The following is a 17536-nucleotide window of genomic DNA, read 5'->3' on the forward strand; positions in this document are numbered from 1 at the left end:
TTTTATTTCTGCCCGAGTTTGTATGTCTTTGTTTTGTTATAGTTTTGGTTAAATAAAGTTGCTGTGTTTTAGCGTGTGCATCCGCCTCCGTCAGTCCGACTCCGCGATCGTTACAGAGGCGGACGCACACGCTAAACCACAGCAACTACGTAAAGACGACTACGGAGGAAAACAGTGTTACAACAGACAGACTTGGAAGGAATACAGAGGTAAAATGTCCAACAAGAGGAAGTGAGACAAGGGGACTTAAATACACACAAGGACACCTGAGACTAATAATGGAGGGGCAGGATTACAAACACTGATGAGGACATTGACAAGGAGGAGGAAAGAAGGCTGGACATAGGCGGAGACAAGGACAATAACAAACAGAGCCATGTGCTATATGAGCACATGGTGGGGAAAACAGACAGGACTGGGCCAGGATGTGACAGTAATAAACTTGTACCTGGTAAAGTAAGGAAATAATAGAGAATATGAACTGGTGTGTTTACAGATCAACATACATTCATCTATGTTAATATTTCTGTGCTTATTTATTCAGATTGTAAGCATGACACTTGAGGTTCAATGTAAGCCTGTACCTTCAGGCAACACATTTATCAACACATCTGAAACCTTGGTATCGACACTGGTGACCAAGCCACAAACCAACTACTCAGTTAGCATCACTGTCAGTGGCATAGGTAAATATCGATATAATAATATAATCTGTATTTACCCTTGCAATCAATCATTAATGAATAAGACAAACTATTCAGTCAGTTCATGCCATCTCATAATTTAAAACACTGCAACAGAGAACACAGTTTTAAAAATTAACATCCAAAACATTGCTGCATCATGCCATTTGTAGAAGTGTCCTGAGATTTTATTTGTCTCTCAGATGTTCAGGTTTTTGTAATTGGACCATGTGCCACCTTGGAAGAAATCCCTCAACTCAGTGTATAAAATGCCCATATGGACATTGATCTTATCCAGATTTCAAAGATTAGCCAATGTATCATAGGAGTCTTTCAACTTTGTTTTCAACTTGCTATGCTGCCAGTTTTGGGATTAGCAGTTTGCATTTCCTGTAGCAGCCTTCATAAGAACACTACATTACAGTTGCTTTTGTTTTGTTCAGGGTCAGCAGCTGTGGTTTTCATGAGCTACAGCAACATGTCAACTATCCTGAAACCCAGCTTTTTTGTCTCAAATGACAACTCAGTGAAAACCAAGAAAACCATGATGTCTGCTGTGGTGTCAGCCACACTGCCCAGAACTAACTACACTGCACTCCCCACACCAGTCAACTTCACTCTGAAACACATTGCAGTGAGTCATGTGATGTAATTCATCTCTAGCCAAAGCAGTTCAATATACTGTTCTGTTCCTTCAAGTTGCAGTGTAGTTAGTAGAGTACCAGGTGTGCTGAGTTGCTGATATTGTACCGCACTACCTAGGTCCACTGTCGGTTGAAGACTGGGCCACTCTTATATCCCCAACCTGAGCTTGAGACAGAGGAGCTGTAAACTGAGCGAGGAAGCTGAACTCCCAAAATATAAAAGAATGTCAAGTTGGCCCACAAGGGAACGAATTTGCTACCTGTTCCATTTGGACGTTTCTCTGAATAAGAGCCTCGGCTAAATGCCTTAAATGTAAATGGAGGTGGAGCACAGAGGGTAGTCTATATATTTTGAGAAGGGTCCAACAGGAGGGTGTCAGAAAATTTGGGCCTATTCCGGCAACTGAAAGTGAGGTGATCAGTGACATAGAAACTGCCATCCCAGCAGACTCTGAACACCTAAAGAAAATACAATATCAGCTTAAACCAACCAGGTGCTGCCTCCAGCTAACTCAGTGTGTGTGATGACATTATACATGGTGGCATAGTAAAGAGAATAATCAGGGCAGCGCACAAGGCTAGTGATGAATGCCAAGGTGTATCCGAGCAGGGCAGTGAGATTAATAATGATACACTTTATGACCAAAGAGTTTTGGGTGACAAAGCCAATGGAGCTGATGCGGTGGTTGGTAAAATGTAAAAGAACATAACCGGACCAATTATGATGCAAAAACCTCTGCGTGTACAAGTGAAGACACAATATTTAGTTCAGAGTAGGTTGGTGCATGATGGGAAGAATAGGAGAAGAATGATGTGGCCTTGGGGGACTCTCCGGGCACAAAATGGTGAATTCATTATTGGTGGATCAGAGAAATTTAAACAGGTGCAAGAGGATTGAAAATGGCACAAGAAGAACCAGAGAGAGAGAGAGAGAGAGAGAGAGAGAGAGAGAGAGAGCTGCATAATCTGCACAAACAGAGGGAGAACACACCGTACCACTCTTCTCACAGCAGTGACACTGAGAGGTATTAAAACTCCAGGGGCACTGCTGTGTCTGATCCACTCATACCAGCACAACACACACTAACACACCTTCAACACCTCAGTGTCACTGCAGCGCTGAGAATGATCCACCGCTCAAATCATACCTGCTCTGAAGGGGTCCTGATCATTGAAGAACAGGTTGAAAGAGAGTGAACTAAGTATGCGGAACAACAACTTTATTAGTGTCTGAAATGGTGGAACAAAGTTCTCCTGTATGGTCTGTAGAGCTGAGAGGATGGGGAGTGAATGTAGAAACAAGGAGATGATATTAATATCATGGCTGGTGTGTGTGTGTGTGTGTGTGAGGGGTTGACAGCATGTCTAAAGTTCATTAATGCAGGTACACTGTGGCTTGGGGAGACAGTATCATATCCCATATATATCCCAATCATATTCCATATAATCAGGAGTTGTTCTGTCCATAGGGAAGCTTTTTAATGTGGTTGGAGTCCGTGGCTGGTCTCAGCGCTCATGCTGTGACTGTTCACTTTCCTGATGATTTGACATCACAGAACAGAACAGAACAGTGTTCTCTACAGAGAGGATGCATCAAACCAGCAGAACATTTTCCAAACCATGTCATTTGTTTATGATGCAGAGGATTGGTTGTCAGTTAAATATAAAACCCCCAGTGTCCATAGGAACAATACAATGCAAATAAATGACATTTAATGAAAACCTGTAACAGCCTGGAGGCAAACAATAAACTTACTGCATGAAGATACGACTATCTCCCGTTCCTCAAATGATAGTTGAAAATGAATAGAAATATAATGAATCTTTGGACATGTGAGTACTGTTTTGATCATTTGGTTTTGAAAGTTGTAAGAAAAACATTTACAGTAATTAATATTTTTATTTATGTTATGAAAATTTCTGATTGGAAATAGCTAATTTTCTCATTTATGTCGGTATCAATCAATGAATAGTATGAAGTCTTCTTATGGACATGGTCACTGATTTTTCACCTGGTTCATATTTGTTTTTATTTATTTTTGACACTGTCATTATAATTTTAATTTTACTGTTTTTAGCAAACTAGAGTCTCACTGGGGAAATTAAAACCAGGTGCTAAAGTTGTCAATAATGTGTAATATTTACAAAGATGTAATTTTTAAAATGTCCACAGTTTACCTCATACTTTAAACAGGTTCACAGAACTTAACACATGTACAGTGTAAAATCTGCCTCTTTGGTTTGGCAGAACTCTGCTGTAATTATGAGCATAGGGTAGTCTGTTTTAGTGCCACATTCTTACCCCATACAACTATACAGCAGATGGAAGTGAATGTTCATTGTTCAAGTGAGAGGAATATAAGTGAACTCAGAGTGAAGTCTTCAGTCTTTAAACTGTAGTCAGAGTCAAGTCATGAGTCTTTTTACTTGAGTCAGAGTGAAGTCACAAGTCTTTAGGCTTAGTCTTTTTGCTCATTTCCACACTTTTGAGGCTGCCACAGTGCTCCCTCTGAAGCCATGTTACTCTGTTTACATTTAATGCCCCTCACCCATATCACAGTCATATTATGATGCATCACGTTAAAAGGGTTTGTGTTCCAAATTAACAAAATATTGTGTACTACCTCCTCCAATACACACAGAGAGAGAGAGAGAAAGAGAGAGAGAGAGATGATGATAGAAGACACTTATTTTTCTTTTTATATTTGATAAGTCAGAGTCGAGCCAGGGATGAGTTAAAGTCAAGTCTGAAATCTGAAATGTATTTTTATTTGATCCAAGTGTATACAGCTGTATTAGTCATTAATCAGCAGTTCTTAAATCTCTCCACTAGGGGTCACCCTGCTCCTGCTCACTACCATCACAAACAGCATGGCTGCAGATTTAAGTAAGTGAGACCTAAAGCAAACCAAACTAATAAACAAGTTTATGTTCACAATTAAAGAGTGAATTCATTGTTTGGTAAGAGTGACCTTTACTAATAATACTACAACAATAATAATACTACATGTATTAAGGTTCATAAATGGTTTACAATATGTTATTAATAGTAATTAATTAGGTTGTAAATACATTAAAAATCATTAATTATCATTTATAACATATCATAGATCACAGTGATAAGTTGTTTTCCAGATAGTGAACCCACGTCCATCTGCATTGTTAAACCTCAGACCTTGCCAAATACTGACCTCACTTCTCCATCACTCAACATTAAACCTTTCAGCTTCATCATGTTTTTAAATGTGTTTAACCATTTAACAACCAACTTTAATCCACTGATAGATTGTATTTTTCAGACATTTATTAAAATTATATGAAATGACTAAATTCACATTCTTTAACTAGAAATATTTATTACCTGACACATTCGCTCGACTGTTAAAATGATTATTAATGATATTTAAGTTGTTATTACATGGTTATAATTAGGTTGTAAATAGATTTTTAAGCCTTTCTATGTGTAGTTTGATATTAAAAGTGGTACAGAGTTATCAGTGCAGCGACTGGACTCTACATCTGTGACACAGCCTTCACCTGGAACGGCTGGTACAGACTGCTGTATTACGGGATGAGTGTCCGTATGCCAGAGAGCTGTATAAATCAATTCAGATGTAGCACTGATATCCCTCTGTGGCTGAATGGCATTCACCCTCAGATCACAGATAGAATAGTCACTCGTGGGGTCTGTGGGACAAATGGAATTTACTGCTGCTACTACTGGTCTCTGTCAATTCAAGTCAAAGCCTGCCCAGGAAACTACTATGTCTATGCCTTTGTCAGTCCAAACTTCTGTAACGCAGCTTACTGTGCAGGTACTGTGATTGTCATTTTGGTTTGTGCTTTATTTTTAAAGATGATTGGATTACCAACTTTTTATAAAGTCTTTAACATTTTCTTCTCAGATGTGAACACCATCGCTCCAAACATCTCCAACAGCACTGTTTCATCCACAAACACCAGTAAGTTACTAATGACATGTGCAACACTTTTCTCTGTATAAAAACTGTGTGAATTGATATATCATTTTATAACACCACATGCACTCCACCTTTCCCATTCATCCTCATTATAACACACTCCTCCACTCTCACCATCAGTGTGAAGTGTGCTCAGTTCCTGTGTAGCTGTTTACTGAGTTCAGCAAATAGATCCTTCCCAACTCAACACCAGCTGATGATAAAAGTACCCTTGTGAACTAAAATGAAATGCATTTTCAAGAAACAAATTGTGATCTTGTTAATCATTTTAGTAACAGTTTTTATAGTTTTATTGTGCAAAAGATTTCAAATAAATATTTAACAATCGATTATTTTTCAAGAAAATTTGAATTCAAATATGTCTCCTTTATAATTTTATGTATTGGAATACATCTTTAAAAATGCTAGCCATTAGATGTTCTCAAATCTCTGTCCAGAAGCTATTTTTAATTATGTTATGATGTCCTATACATGGTGGCACAGCAGGTAGTGTCAAATTCACACAGCTCATTCGCACAGGATGTATTCCTTCCTTGCGCCCACTGATTCTGGGTAGGCTACAGACCCAACACAACTCTGAACTTGATAAAGGTTACAGACAATGAATGAATGAATGATGCCCTATGTTTTTTGCAAAATAGAGTACATATGGTGTAGACAATTTGTGGTAAAGGCAACACATATTATTCTGGAGAACTGCTGTTCTCACAGCAAAACATATTGCCCATTCTGTTGGTTTTTGTTCAGAAGCTCCACATGTTTTAATATGGAATTGTAGGACTATTGAATGAAAATTTTGATCATGATACTGGATCACCCTGTTAGTCTGTACTAACACCGGTCTCCCTGTGGTAGAACCAGAGGTAAACTTCACCGCTGACATTTTGGTTGCTATGGTACTAGCTGCTTAAGTTATGTTTGGTGCTGGAATACAATTTGATCACTTCCGTTTTAACAGATGTCTACATAAGTTTAAGACATGGACCCATGAGGACTGTTTTTCTGCTGTTTTCTTGATATGTAAGTGATGTCACCACTGGTTCCTGTCTCCGCCTTAGCCCAGCCTTACAACCAGTATTCAGACCTATGCCTCCTTTGTGGTCCTGCCCTCTCTTTATACTTCCCAGGTGTTTCTTGTCTGTGTTACAGCTTATATACCCCTAGGTTTCAGTGTTCCTTTGTATGGTGTTGTGTGTAGATGTTCCTTTCTGTCTCTGTATTTTTCTCATGACTACACCGGTTCAGGGTTATTTCTTGTTTTGTTCTGTTCAGTTTACTCGAGTTTGTGTTTATTTTGTAAATAAAGTCATCCATCACATTTAGAACTGCCTCCATCAAATAACTTTGTTTCAAGCCTGTGATGCTCGTTTAAACTCACCTGTGGCAAGTAACAGGTGTGGGCAATATAAAAATCACACCTGAAATCAAATACAAAGGAGAGAAGTTGACTTACTTTCGCATTGTGTGTCTGTTTGCACCACACTAAGCATGGAGAACAGAAAAAGGAGAAGAGAACTGTCTGAAGATTTGAGAACCAAAATTGTGGAAAAATATTTACAGTTTCCAAGTTACAAATCCATCTCCAGAGATCTTGATGTTCCTTTGTTCACAGAGCACAACATAAATGCTTACAATCCATGGCACTGTAGCTAATCTCCCTGGATGTAGACAGAAGAGAAAAATGGATGAATGTTTGTAAAGCAGGATAGTTCAGAAGGTGGATAGGCAGCCCCAATCATGTCCCAAAGAAATTCAAGCTGTTCTGCAGACTATGGCAGGAGACCCAGGAGGACCCCACTGCTGACTCAGAGACATAAAAAAGCTAGACTGCAGTTTGCCAACATGTACATGAGTAACATCCTTCTGGGAAAGCTTTTTCATTCTACTGTTTACCAAAAATGGAAAGAGGTCTACAAAGAAAAGAACACAGTACCTACAGTGGAACTATTGTAGAGGTTCTATGAGGTATTATTATTATTATTATTATTATTATTATTATGTATAGGGGTTGCTTTCCTGTCTCTGGCACTGGGTGCCTTGACTGTGTGCAAGGTATCATTAAATCAGAAGATTACCAAAGGATTTTGGTTTAGAATGTAGGGCCCAATGTGAGAAAGTTGGGTTTGCATCGTAGGTCATGGGTTTTCCAACAGGACAATAACCCCAAACATACTTCAAAAAGCACCCAGAAACGGATGGAAACAAAGCACTGGAGAGGTCTGAAGTGGCCAACAATGAGTCCGGATCTAAATCCCAGTTAAAATCTGTGGAGAGATATTAGAATTGCTGTTGTGTCACACCCTGGCCCTGTCCTGTCTGTTGTTCCCACCATGTGCTTACTTAGCACATGGCTCTTTGTTTTTTGTTCCTGTCTCCCTTGTCTCCTCCTTAGCCCCTCCTTGGTTTGTAGCTCCACCCTCTCATCAGTCTCTCCTCTTGTGATTGTTGTTCCCAGGTGTTTTGCATTGCCCTCTAGGTTATAAGCCCTGTCTTGAGTCTCAGTGTTTGTCAACTATTTGCATTCCATGTATCCATCTATGTCTTGGTATAATTGTCATTCCAGGTACTACTGTTTCTTTGTAGCTCTGTGATTTTTGGTTTAGCATTAGCTTTCTGTTTAGTTTTCTGGTTCTTTCTGTGTAGGTCTGTTCAGGTTAATGTTTAGTGTTTTGCCTTTAGGTTTTTGTGTCTGTTATTTACTTGTTTTCTAGTTGTAGTGTTTTTTTGTTATAATAAAGTACCCTCCTTGCATTTACCTTTGCCTCCCTGAGTGCATACCATACAATGAGAGACCTGGAGCAGTTTGCAAAAGAGTGGTCCAAAACTCCAGTTGAGGGGTGTAAGAAGCTTGTTGATGGTTACAAGAAATGATTGATTTCAGTTATTTCCAAAAGTTGTGCAACCAAATATTAATTTGAGGTGGCCAATAATTTTGTTCAGCCCATTTTTTGAGTTTTGCATGAAATTGTATAAATTTACAATATAATTTCTGTTTTGTGTTCTGATACACACCAAGGAAAAAATGTGTATATCAAGACATGTGTAATTGCAATAATATTCTGGAAGAAAAACATTTCAGGGGTGCCAACACTTTCAGCCATGGCTGTATGAATCTGATTAACTCTTCAGGGTACAAATAATCCTTTATGCATGCAGATGGACTCTGAGTGCTCATGGGTCTATACAAAAGAATTGTCTTGTCAGATGAACCCTTAAACAGCTTTCATTTTTAAGAGTATATTAAAGGCAGCTGAGTGAAATTAACATTAATGCATACACTCTGTAATTGCTTCTTCTTCGGGGACAATAGATTAAACCCATAGTGATGTTCATACACAACCTATCCATCTACCATGTAATCCATTTATGTCTGGAGAGAGGAGATAGGTTGTGAACTTAATTTCAATGTTATATCACATGTAAAAAGACAGCTCTGAATTCTTGCTGAATTTGTAAAGTTGTAAATCTGACCAGATTGAGCGGCCTTATTTATTTGCAGACTATGATTCAATTCCTATACACAAATTCCTTTGCCAAAACACTTATTTTGCAAAACCTGCACCATTTAAGTTACATAAAGGCACAAGTCAGGGCTGTACCTTTATTTTCACATTTTGCTCAAGCAATTGAGCCTCTTGCTAAATCTGTTTGAGAGCATAGATGGATATCGGATATAATTTTAAGAATACAATTAATATTTTTATATGGTGATATTTTGTTTGACTTTTGGAATACACCCCTCTATTAGACAGAAGTGCTGTCAAGAAAGTCTTCTCCCCCCCCACCCCCCACAATTGCTGAAACTTGAACAGAACATTACACATTTACTCCCCAGGTCAATAAAACTGGAATCTAACACATGGCCTTTTGTTTGGGATTATATGGCATGTAGAACTTGTAAACAACACCTTTCTAAAGCTAAATTAGATTATCTACTGGGAATATGAGAACTATTATTTGTTGTATTGAGAAGTTCTCTTAATGTGCAGATTGACAACTGAGAGGAAGGATTCACTGTCATATTCCTTAGAAGCAATACTCTTGTTCCCTGCAATTATTAGCAAACACAATATTTTTATCTATTATCAAATGCATATGTGGAAGTAAGCAGCTTCAGGAACACTATAATTTACCTGTAAGCTTTTTTTCTGATATCTCCAGGTCAATAAAGTATCTGCAAATGCCTATATCTAATTTTCCTACTCCAGAAATAGATTAAATTGAGCATAGAAGTAAAAGGGGTGATTTCCAATCTGTAAAATGTTATTTTGAGACCTTTAATGCACCCCTGTAGATGATAATGAAGAGTGCACTGGAATAAAAATTGAGTGTTCAAATACACCATTCGGTTCAATACCCAGGGTCGGCAGGAACATCCACGGCTGAAGTGCCCTGGAGCAAGGCTCTGAACCCCCAAAGGCTTCCTGGGCACTGGTGATGGCTGACCCTTGCTCTGGGTGTGTTCACAGCCCCTAGTGTGTGTGTGTTCACTGCCACAGAGGGGTTAAAGGTGGAAGACATATTTCATTTTACAATGACAAATAATTGACTGTTATTATTATTAAATATGGAAAGAATCAGTATATGTTGAGTGATAAATTTTAATTAAAAAAAATATGGCACACCCTGCTCTCAAATGGCCAAAAATCTGTCCACATGATAAACTATAGGTAGAATACACAGGGCTGAAATATGGAGTTTACCTATATTTTATAATGTTGGATTTATGTATGCTAACATATGCATTAATTTGTACAATGTGCATTTAACAATTTCTTAATATAATATTTAATACAAACATAAATGAAAACATATTCCTTAATGGGATAGACACAGTCAATAATTTATTATTTTTATATTTTACCTCTTTTTTGACAGTTGTATATAATACTCCCAGTTATGACCCCTGTGATAACTACACTCCTCTGGATCAACCCTGGAGAGGCACCAATATGACTGGAGCTATCTACTGTGACCAGGGCATCTGGAACGGCTGGTACAGACTGCTGTATAATGGGATGAGTGTCCGTATGCCAGAGAGCTGTGCTAATCGGTACACATGTGGCACTGTTATCCCTCTGTGGCTGAATGACCCTCACCCTCAGATCGCGGATGGAATAGTCGCTCGTTTGGTCTGTGGGATGGCAGGAAGTAACTGCTGTTACTACAGATCTACCCCAGTTCGAGTCAAAGCCTGTCCAGGAAACTATTTTGTTTATGAATTTGTCAGTCCAAACTTCTGTAATGTTGCTTACTGTGCAGGTATGGTTTAATTTTATTAAATATAAAGTGGTTTTCCAGTTATAGTAACTAGTGCTCACTTCCTTGTATTGGCCAATTTAATCTAAAATAATCCAACACCATCTGTTCCTGTCTGTAAATGTCTTCTTCTACTTGGTTAATCAAACTGTTAACCTGATTTAACAAGGGGACACGTTTAATATTAATGAACTTATCCCTCAGAGTCCAGAATAAAATGTAAGTTTTTTCATTAACATTCATGGTAAGTACATTAATGAATATGTGGATTATATTCCATTTCAGAAACAGGAGTAATGATTTGATTTTTGTCTTCAGATGTGCCAAGTATCACTTCCGTCACCACGACGGTGACAGCCATTAGCACAGTAATGGTCACGACTCCAGGTAGGTTTCCATAAACACATTTTAACCTTCAAATAACGTACAGATTACACCAGAGCACCTACATCTCTCACTACAGATTCATTATTATATCTCACTAGAGCTTCATTATCATAATCACTTTAATGTAAATGGAGAACAGCCAATTGTGAAGAATTCTTTACATTCACAAAACTACATCAGAGTAGAGGTGTATAATGATCAGGCTCATGGTTACTGCTTACAGCTAACTGCTGCTGTTTTTTTTTTTTTAATGTGCCACTTGCCAAGTTAAATAAAAAAATATATATATTTACAATTGCAAGTATAGTCTCTATGTTGTATTTTACTGTACCATTTTAAACTTACAATAACTTACAGGTAATCTTATACATATAGTATTGTAATCTAAAGTTATCTTGGTTTGATTCTGTCCCTACAAACCTCGATCTCAGCCAATATGACTACTACAATCCTTGTTAAACCAGATCCATTATAGTTTACTGAAGAGATCAACATAGAAATCATTGTAATATTTGGTTTAGAATAAAATATGTGTGTAGGTAGGATAGGACTGAATGATCCTTGGTTAAATGTGAATCATGGTGTTTGTTTGTTTTTTAATACTAGAATTGAGTTCAAAATGCAGATACAACAAATCAAATGTCCAATTATTAAAAACTACAAGCAATAAACTATTGAAATATTTAATTGGCCACATGTAAACAGGAGCTTTAAAACTGGTGTAAACAACGGTTACAGATTTATACACATTTACTAATGACTGTGAATATTATTTAAATAAATAAATAAATAAATAAATAAATAAATAACTCTGTGTTAAATAAACATAATGGAAAACTGTAGGTACAAGTTAATTATGTCTTTTCTGAAGCTTTTAATAAAGGATATTTAAATGTAAAATAAAAGAATCAAAAGAATGAAATTATATTATTAATGTGTATTGATTTAAAATGGTAACCACAACAATAAAACATCATTGTATTTTTTGGAGGAAGAAAAATATTTAGTGTGATTCTTAAACTTTAATTATTTATTATAATATCTCTGTATAGTTATGATATTTGTATTAAAATATTGCTGAGTGAAAATTTAGCATCTGACACAGGACATTTAACAGAACAAAATCAACACTTCATCACAGTTCATGTCTCGAACATGTAAACAGTTTGGTGTGTTTGTGTGTGTGTGTGTGTGTGTGTGTTAGGAGGAGAGAGAATGAGAGGAGAAGGAAGGGTCAGAGAGAGTCATACATATTTAATACATATTTCAGCATAAATAATATGTAATCTACCCTAGGATCATAGCAGTAGTGATGTGTTGTAAATTAAACCATGTACTACTAGATTGTGCAAAACCCTGAATTATGGAAGGAAGATGTGGCTAAATTTGCTAAACTGATTAATTAGTCTTAAAAATTCATTCATTCATTATCTGTAACCGCTTATCCAATTCAGGGTCGCAGTGGGTCCAGAGCCTACCTGGAATGATTGGGCACAAGGTGGGAATACACCCTGGAGGGGGCGCCAGTCCTTCACAGGGCAACACAGACACACACATGGACACTTTTGAGTCGCCAATCCACCTACCAACGTGTGTTTTTGGACTGTGGGAGGAAACCGGAGCACCCAGAAAAAACCCACGCGGACATGGGGAGAGCACACCAACTCCTCACAGACAGTCACTCAGAGCGGGAATCAAACCCACAACCTCCAGGTCCCTGGAGCTGTGTGACCACGACACTACCTGCTGCGCCACCGTGCCACCAGTCTTAAAAATATTTTGTTAAATTCCAGTAAAAGTTAAGGGCATTAAAGATCATTATAAGATAAAATATTTAACATATAAAATCTATTTATTTCTGGTTATTTCCGCTGACCAGGATTTAAATAAAAAATAATATGAAATTTAAATTTCATATTAGGAATAGTTATTGTCCCTGAAATAAGAAAAGCCAATGTCAAAAAACACCCCAAAACAAATGCATTCCATCAAATAAAGTGCTAATCCACAAAAAAAAATTTGGGATTATTACTAAATAATTGTGTTATTTTAGTTGTGAATTTAGAGACCAAAAATATATCTAAAATAATTATCTATAAAGTTACCTATGAAATACTACATTAAGAAAATAGGCATGTAGTAAAGAAGGGAATTATACGAGTTATAAGGGCAGACGTTTGAAGTGCTAACTGCAAAGAATCTTAAAGAAGTGAAATTAACAGCTGAACTCTACACTTAAACCTAACACTAACTATTACACTAACTGGACATTGCATCTTATAATCACTTTAGTTTTACCGGTTTTATTCCACCGGCACTACAACACACTGTTTGCTCCCACAGCCGCCGCCACCACCACTACTGCCAGGAAAACCCTGAGACACCGACCTCGAATGTGTATGCTGACACCAGGAGAGTGCTTCGAAGAAGGCGACTTAAGCGAGGCAAGAGGGGAGTGCTACATGCGAAGCCAAAAGCTCGTGCCAGCCGACCACCGGTGCCCAGCCTCCTACTAGCTAACATGCGTTCTTTGGACAACAAGCTGGACGAGTTGAGAGCAAGGATTACAACACAGTAAGAAATGAGAGAGTGTTGGGCTCTAATTTTCACCGAGACCTGGCTCACAGACAAAGTGCTGGACAGGGCCATTCAGCTTGAGACTCACTCCATGCCCTGGGGAGATTGGACGGCAGCTTCCGGTAAGGTTAAAGGGGGAGGTGTGTGTGTGTTTGTGAACAATACATGGTGTGGAGACGTACGGACTGTTTGTAGGCACTGTTCTCCAGACGTGGAATTCCTAGTTTTAAAATGCCATCCCTGCTATCTACCATGGGAATTCAACGCTGTGTTTCTAGCCGCTGTTTACATCCCCCCGTGGGCTAACTCTATGGCAGCGCTCGGCAAACTCCACGACGTCATCAGCAGGTTAGAGACGGGTCATCCTGATTCCATCTTTATCACAGCTGGTGACTTCAACCAGTGCTGCTTACACACCGTATTCCCCAAATATTGGCAACATGTGGACATTCCCACCCATGACAAGAACACCCTGGATCATGTATACAGCAACTTGCAGCCCTGTATGCACCCCGCCCCAACTTTGGAAACTCAGACCACATCTGCTTATTCCTGTACCCGGCCTACAGACAAAGAATTAAACAAGTAAACCCTGTAACCAAAGCAGTTAAACAATGGACGCCAGGGATTGAGGACATCCTGCAGGACTATTTTGCTACAACAGATTGGGATGTGTTTAAAGCTGCAGCCACTATGGAGGACTATACTGTCAATATACAGGACTATGCCGAGCACGTGTCTGGTTACATCAGCACTTCTGTGGACAACATCGTGCCCACCATACAGGTGAAGAGGTTCCCCAACCAGAAGCCCTGGATCAACAGTCAGGTACGACACATGCTGCGGGCTCGCTCTCTCTTTAAATCAGGCAATGAGACTGAGTACAAAGCTGCGAAGTACAGACTGAGGAAAGCCATCACAGCAGCCAAGAGGCAGTACAGGGAGAAACTGGACAGCTCCTACTCCACTGCTGACTCCAGGCAGATATGGCAAGGCCTGCAGCATATCGCAGACTACAGGACCACCATCCACAGCATCAGCTCCACAGACAGCCTACCGGATGACCTCAACATCTTCTACACTCGCTTCGAGACCTCCAGCAGCAGCACTGAGAGTCATGCACACACCCAGTCCTTACAAGCCCTCTCCTCCCCACCTTCAGTATCATCAGGCCAGGTATGCAGAGCTCTGAGAAGGATTAACATTCGCAAAGCTGCTGGACCAGACAACATTCCGGGGTGAGTCCTCAGAGCATGTGCCAACGAGTTAGCTGATGTTCTCACCTCCATCTTCAAACCTGTCCCTCAGCCAGAGCATCGTTCCAACCTGCTACAAAACCACAACCATCATCCCCCTCCCCAAGAACCCCCCCCCCCTCACTCCGATCATTATGAAGTGCTTTGAGAGAGTGGTGCTGACCCACATCCAGCGTAGTATACCAGATTCCCTGGACCCCCTGTAGTACGCCTACCATGCCAAAAGATCCACCTCGGATTACATTGCTGCTGCCCTCCACTATTCTCTCTCTCACCTGCAAAATAAAGACCCCTATGTCAGGATGCTCTTTATGGACTATAGTTCCGCCTTTAACACGGTCATCCCTCACAAACTTACCCACAAACTGTCCACACTCGGCCTGCACCCCACCCTCTGCCACTGGCTTTTGGACTTCCTGACTGGCAGGCCCCAGTCAGGGTTGGCAACACGACTTCAGCCAGTATCACCACCTACACTGGGGTTCCACAGGGATGTGTCCTCAGCCCCATCCTCTACACCCTGTTCACCCATGACTGTGTCGCCTATCACAAGGACAACATCATCCTCAAGTTCGCAGATGACACTGCAGCGATAGGACTCATCACTGATGGAGATGAAGAGGCCTACAGGAGGGAGGTGACCGGGCTGGTAGCATGGTGTGAGTACAACAGCCTCACCCTCAACACAGACAAGATGAAGGGGCTGATAGTGGATATGAGGAAAAAGAAAAGACCTCATCAGCCACTGTTCATTCGGGAGCTTGAAGTAGAGAGGGTGAGCAGCTTTAAATACCTGGGCGTCCACATCAGTGAGGACTTCGCATGGACATTGAACACCATGCATCTGGTCAAAAAGGCTCAGCAGTGGTTGTATTTCCTGAGGAGGCTGAGAAAATTTGGCATGTCTCCCAGAATCCTCAGAAATTTTTATAGCTGTGTCATCGAGAGCCTCCTGACCAGCTGTATCACTGTGTGGTATGGCAGCACGACTGTGATGGACGGAAAACGCTTCCAGAGAGTGGTGAAGACTGCTGAGAAGATCACCAGGACTCCAATACCCTCTCTGCAAAGCATCTACCACCAGAGAGTCCGCAGGAGAGCTGCCTCCATCCTTAAAGACCCCATCCACCCCCAGCATGGACTGTTCACACTTCTGCCCTCAGGTTGGAGGTACAGAAGTGTCAAATGCAAGACCACTAGGTTAAAGAACCCCACTGCCATCAGACTCCTGAACCTACCTCAGAAATAACTCTGCACTTTATTGTCAACATGTTTACATGCCTCTGTCATTTACTGTCACACAAACGATTGTTTCTACTTATCGCTGTTTTTGATTGTAGCACTCTTTCACCTATGTATATAATCTCAGTGAACTTGTTATTACTTGAACTAGTTATCTAGTTATTCGTTGTATTTTCTCTTCCATTTGGCATTCTTGGTGAGGAGCAAAAGAAAGAATTTCATTGTACACTGAACCTGTTCCTTACTGTGCAAATGACAATAAACTCTTTGAACTTGAACTTTACATTAACCCAATATATAAACTCCAAGGCTGGCATTAGATATGGGCAGATCTGGACAAACCTGCATCTTGTCCACTCAATCAAATATTAAGGATTTTTCAGTAAATATAAAATGTGGGAACCACAGCCTTTAACTGTAGAACTACATAGTTCTCCGGTAGGGTCAAAATCGCTGAGAGAATTAACAGTGAGTGTAGAGCTAAGGAGGTGGTTTTAATGTTATGGCTGATGCTGTACAGCGCCTTCTATAATTATTGGCACACCTGGTTAAAATGTGTTAAAAATATATATATATTTTTTTTTTTTTATTGCAGTAGCATAATCTCACTGAAAAAATTTAGAAAAAACCAACCTTCAACTCAAGTGAAAAAAAAAATAAAGAAAGAAAAAATCATTATTTCCCATAAAATGACCTGTTCCACAATTATTGGCACCCTTAACAATTTCTTGGAAATAAATGTATTTGAACCATTTATATAATTTCTACTGCAGTGTATAAAGTGGACCAAAGTATCTAGGAACCTTTAATTAATAATTCATCACTTCCTGTTTCCCTGGGGTATAAATATGGCGTTACACAGAGGCCTATTTCTCTTACTTACTCTTAAACATGGGAAAGACAAGAGAACACACTATTCAAGTAAGGCAGATGTGTTGACCTTCATAAATCAGGCAATGGCTACAAGAAAATAGCCACTCACCTGCAGATGCCCTTATCTATAGTCAGAGCAATCATCAAAAAGTTTAGAACATCTGGAACTGCGACAAACAAGCCTGGAAGAGGACACAAGTGTATCTTGCCACCACGCATAGTGAGAAGGATGGTACGAGAAGTAAACAGTTCTCCAAAGCTCACTGTAAGAGAATTGAACCAAATGGTAGCATCTTGGGGATACGAGGTCTCCCAAACAACCATCAGGTGCTATATACATGCCAACAAACTGTTTGGGAGGCATGCACAGAGAAAGCCTTTTCTGAGTTATACTCATAAGTGTAAACAGGTGGAGTTTGCCAAGCGGTACTGGGATTTTACCTGGAACCGTGTGCTTTGGTCAGATGAGACCAAGACAGCTTTTTGGCAACAAACACTCTAAGAGGGTCTGGCGTAACACCAAGGATGAGTACGCAGAAAAACACCTCATGCCCACTGTTAAGTATGAGGTAGGATCGGTGATGCCATGGGCCTGTTTCTCCTCCAAAGGACCTGGGAACCTTATAAGGATACAT

The 17536-nt window shown here is 39.7% G+C and overlaps 1 protein-coding gene across 1 annotated transcript in view; it reads left to right on the forward strand.

The window, feature by feature from the left end:
- Nucleotides 1-15920: 15920 nt before the first annotated feature.
- LOC136677597 (adhesion G protein-coupled receptor E3-like) overlaps nt 15921-17536 on the forward strand; it is a 159269-nt gene continuing 157653 nt past the window's right edge. The window contains exon 1 of the mRNA XM_066655163.1: nt 15921-15956. Coding sequence (XP_066511260.1) covers nt 15923-15956 — 34 coding nt within the window. The 5' untranslated portion in view covers nt 15921-15922. The remainder of the gene's footprint in view (nt 15957-17536) is intronic.

Source organism: Hoplias malabaricus, chromosome 2 (assembly GCF_029633855.1).
Source record: "Hoplias malabaricus isolate fHopMal1 chromosome 2, fHopMal1.hap1, whole genome shotgun sequence".
NCBI lineage: Eukaryota > Metazoa > Chordata > Actinopteri > Characiformes > Erythrinidae > Hoplias > Hoplias malabaricus.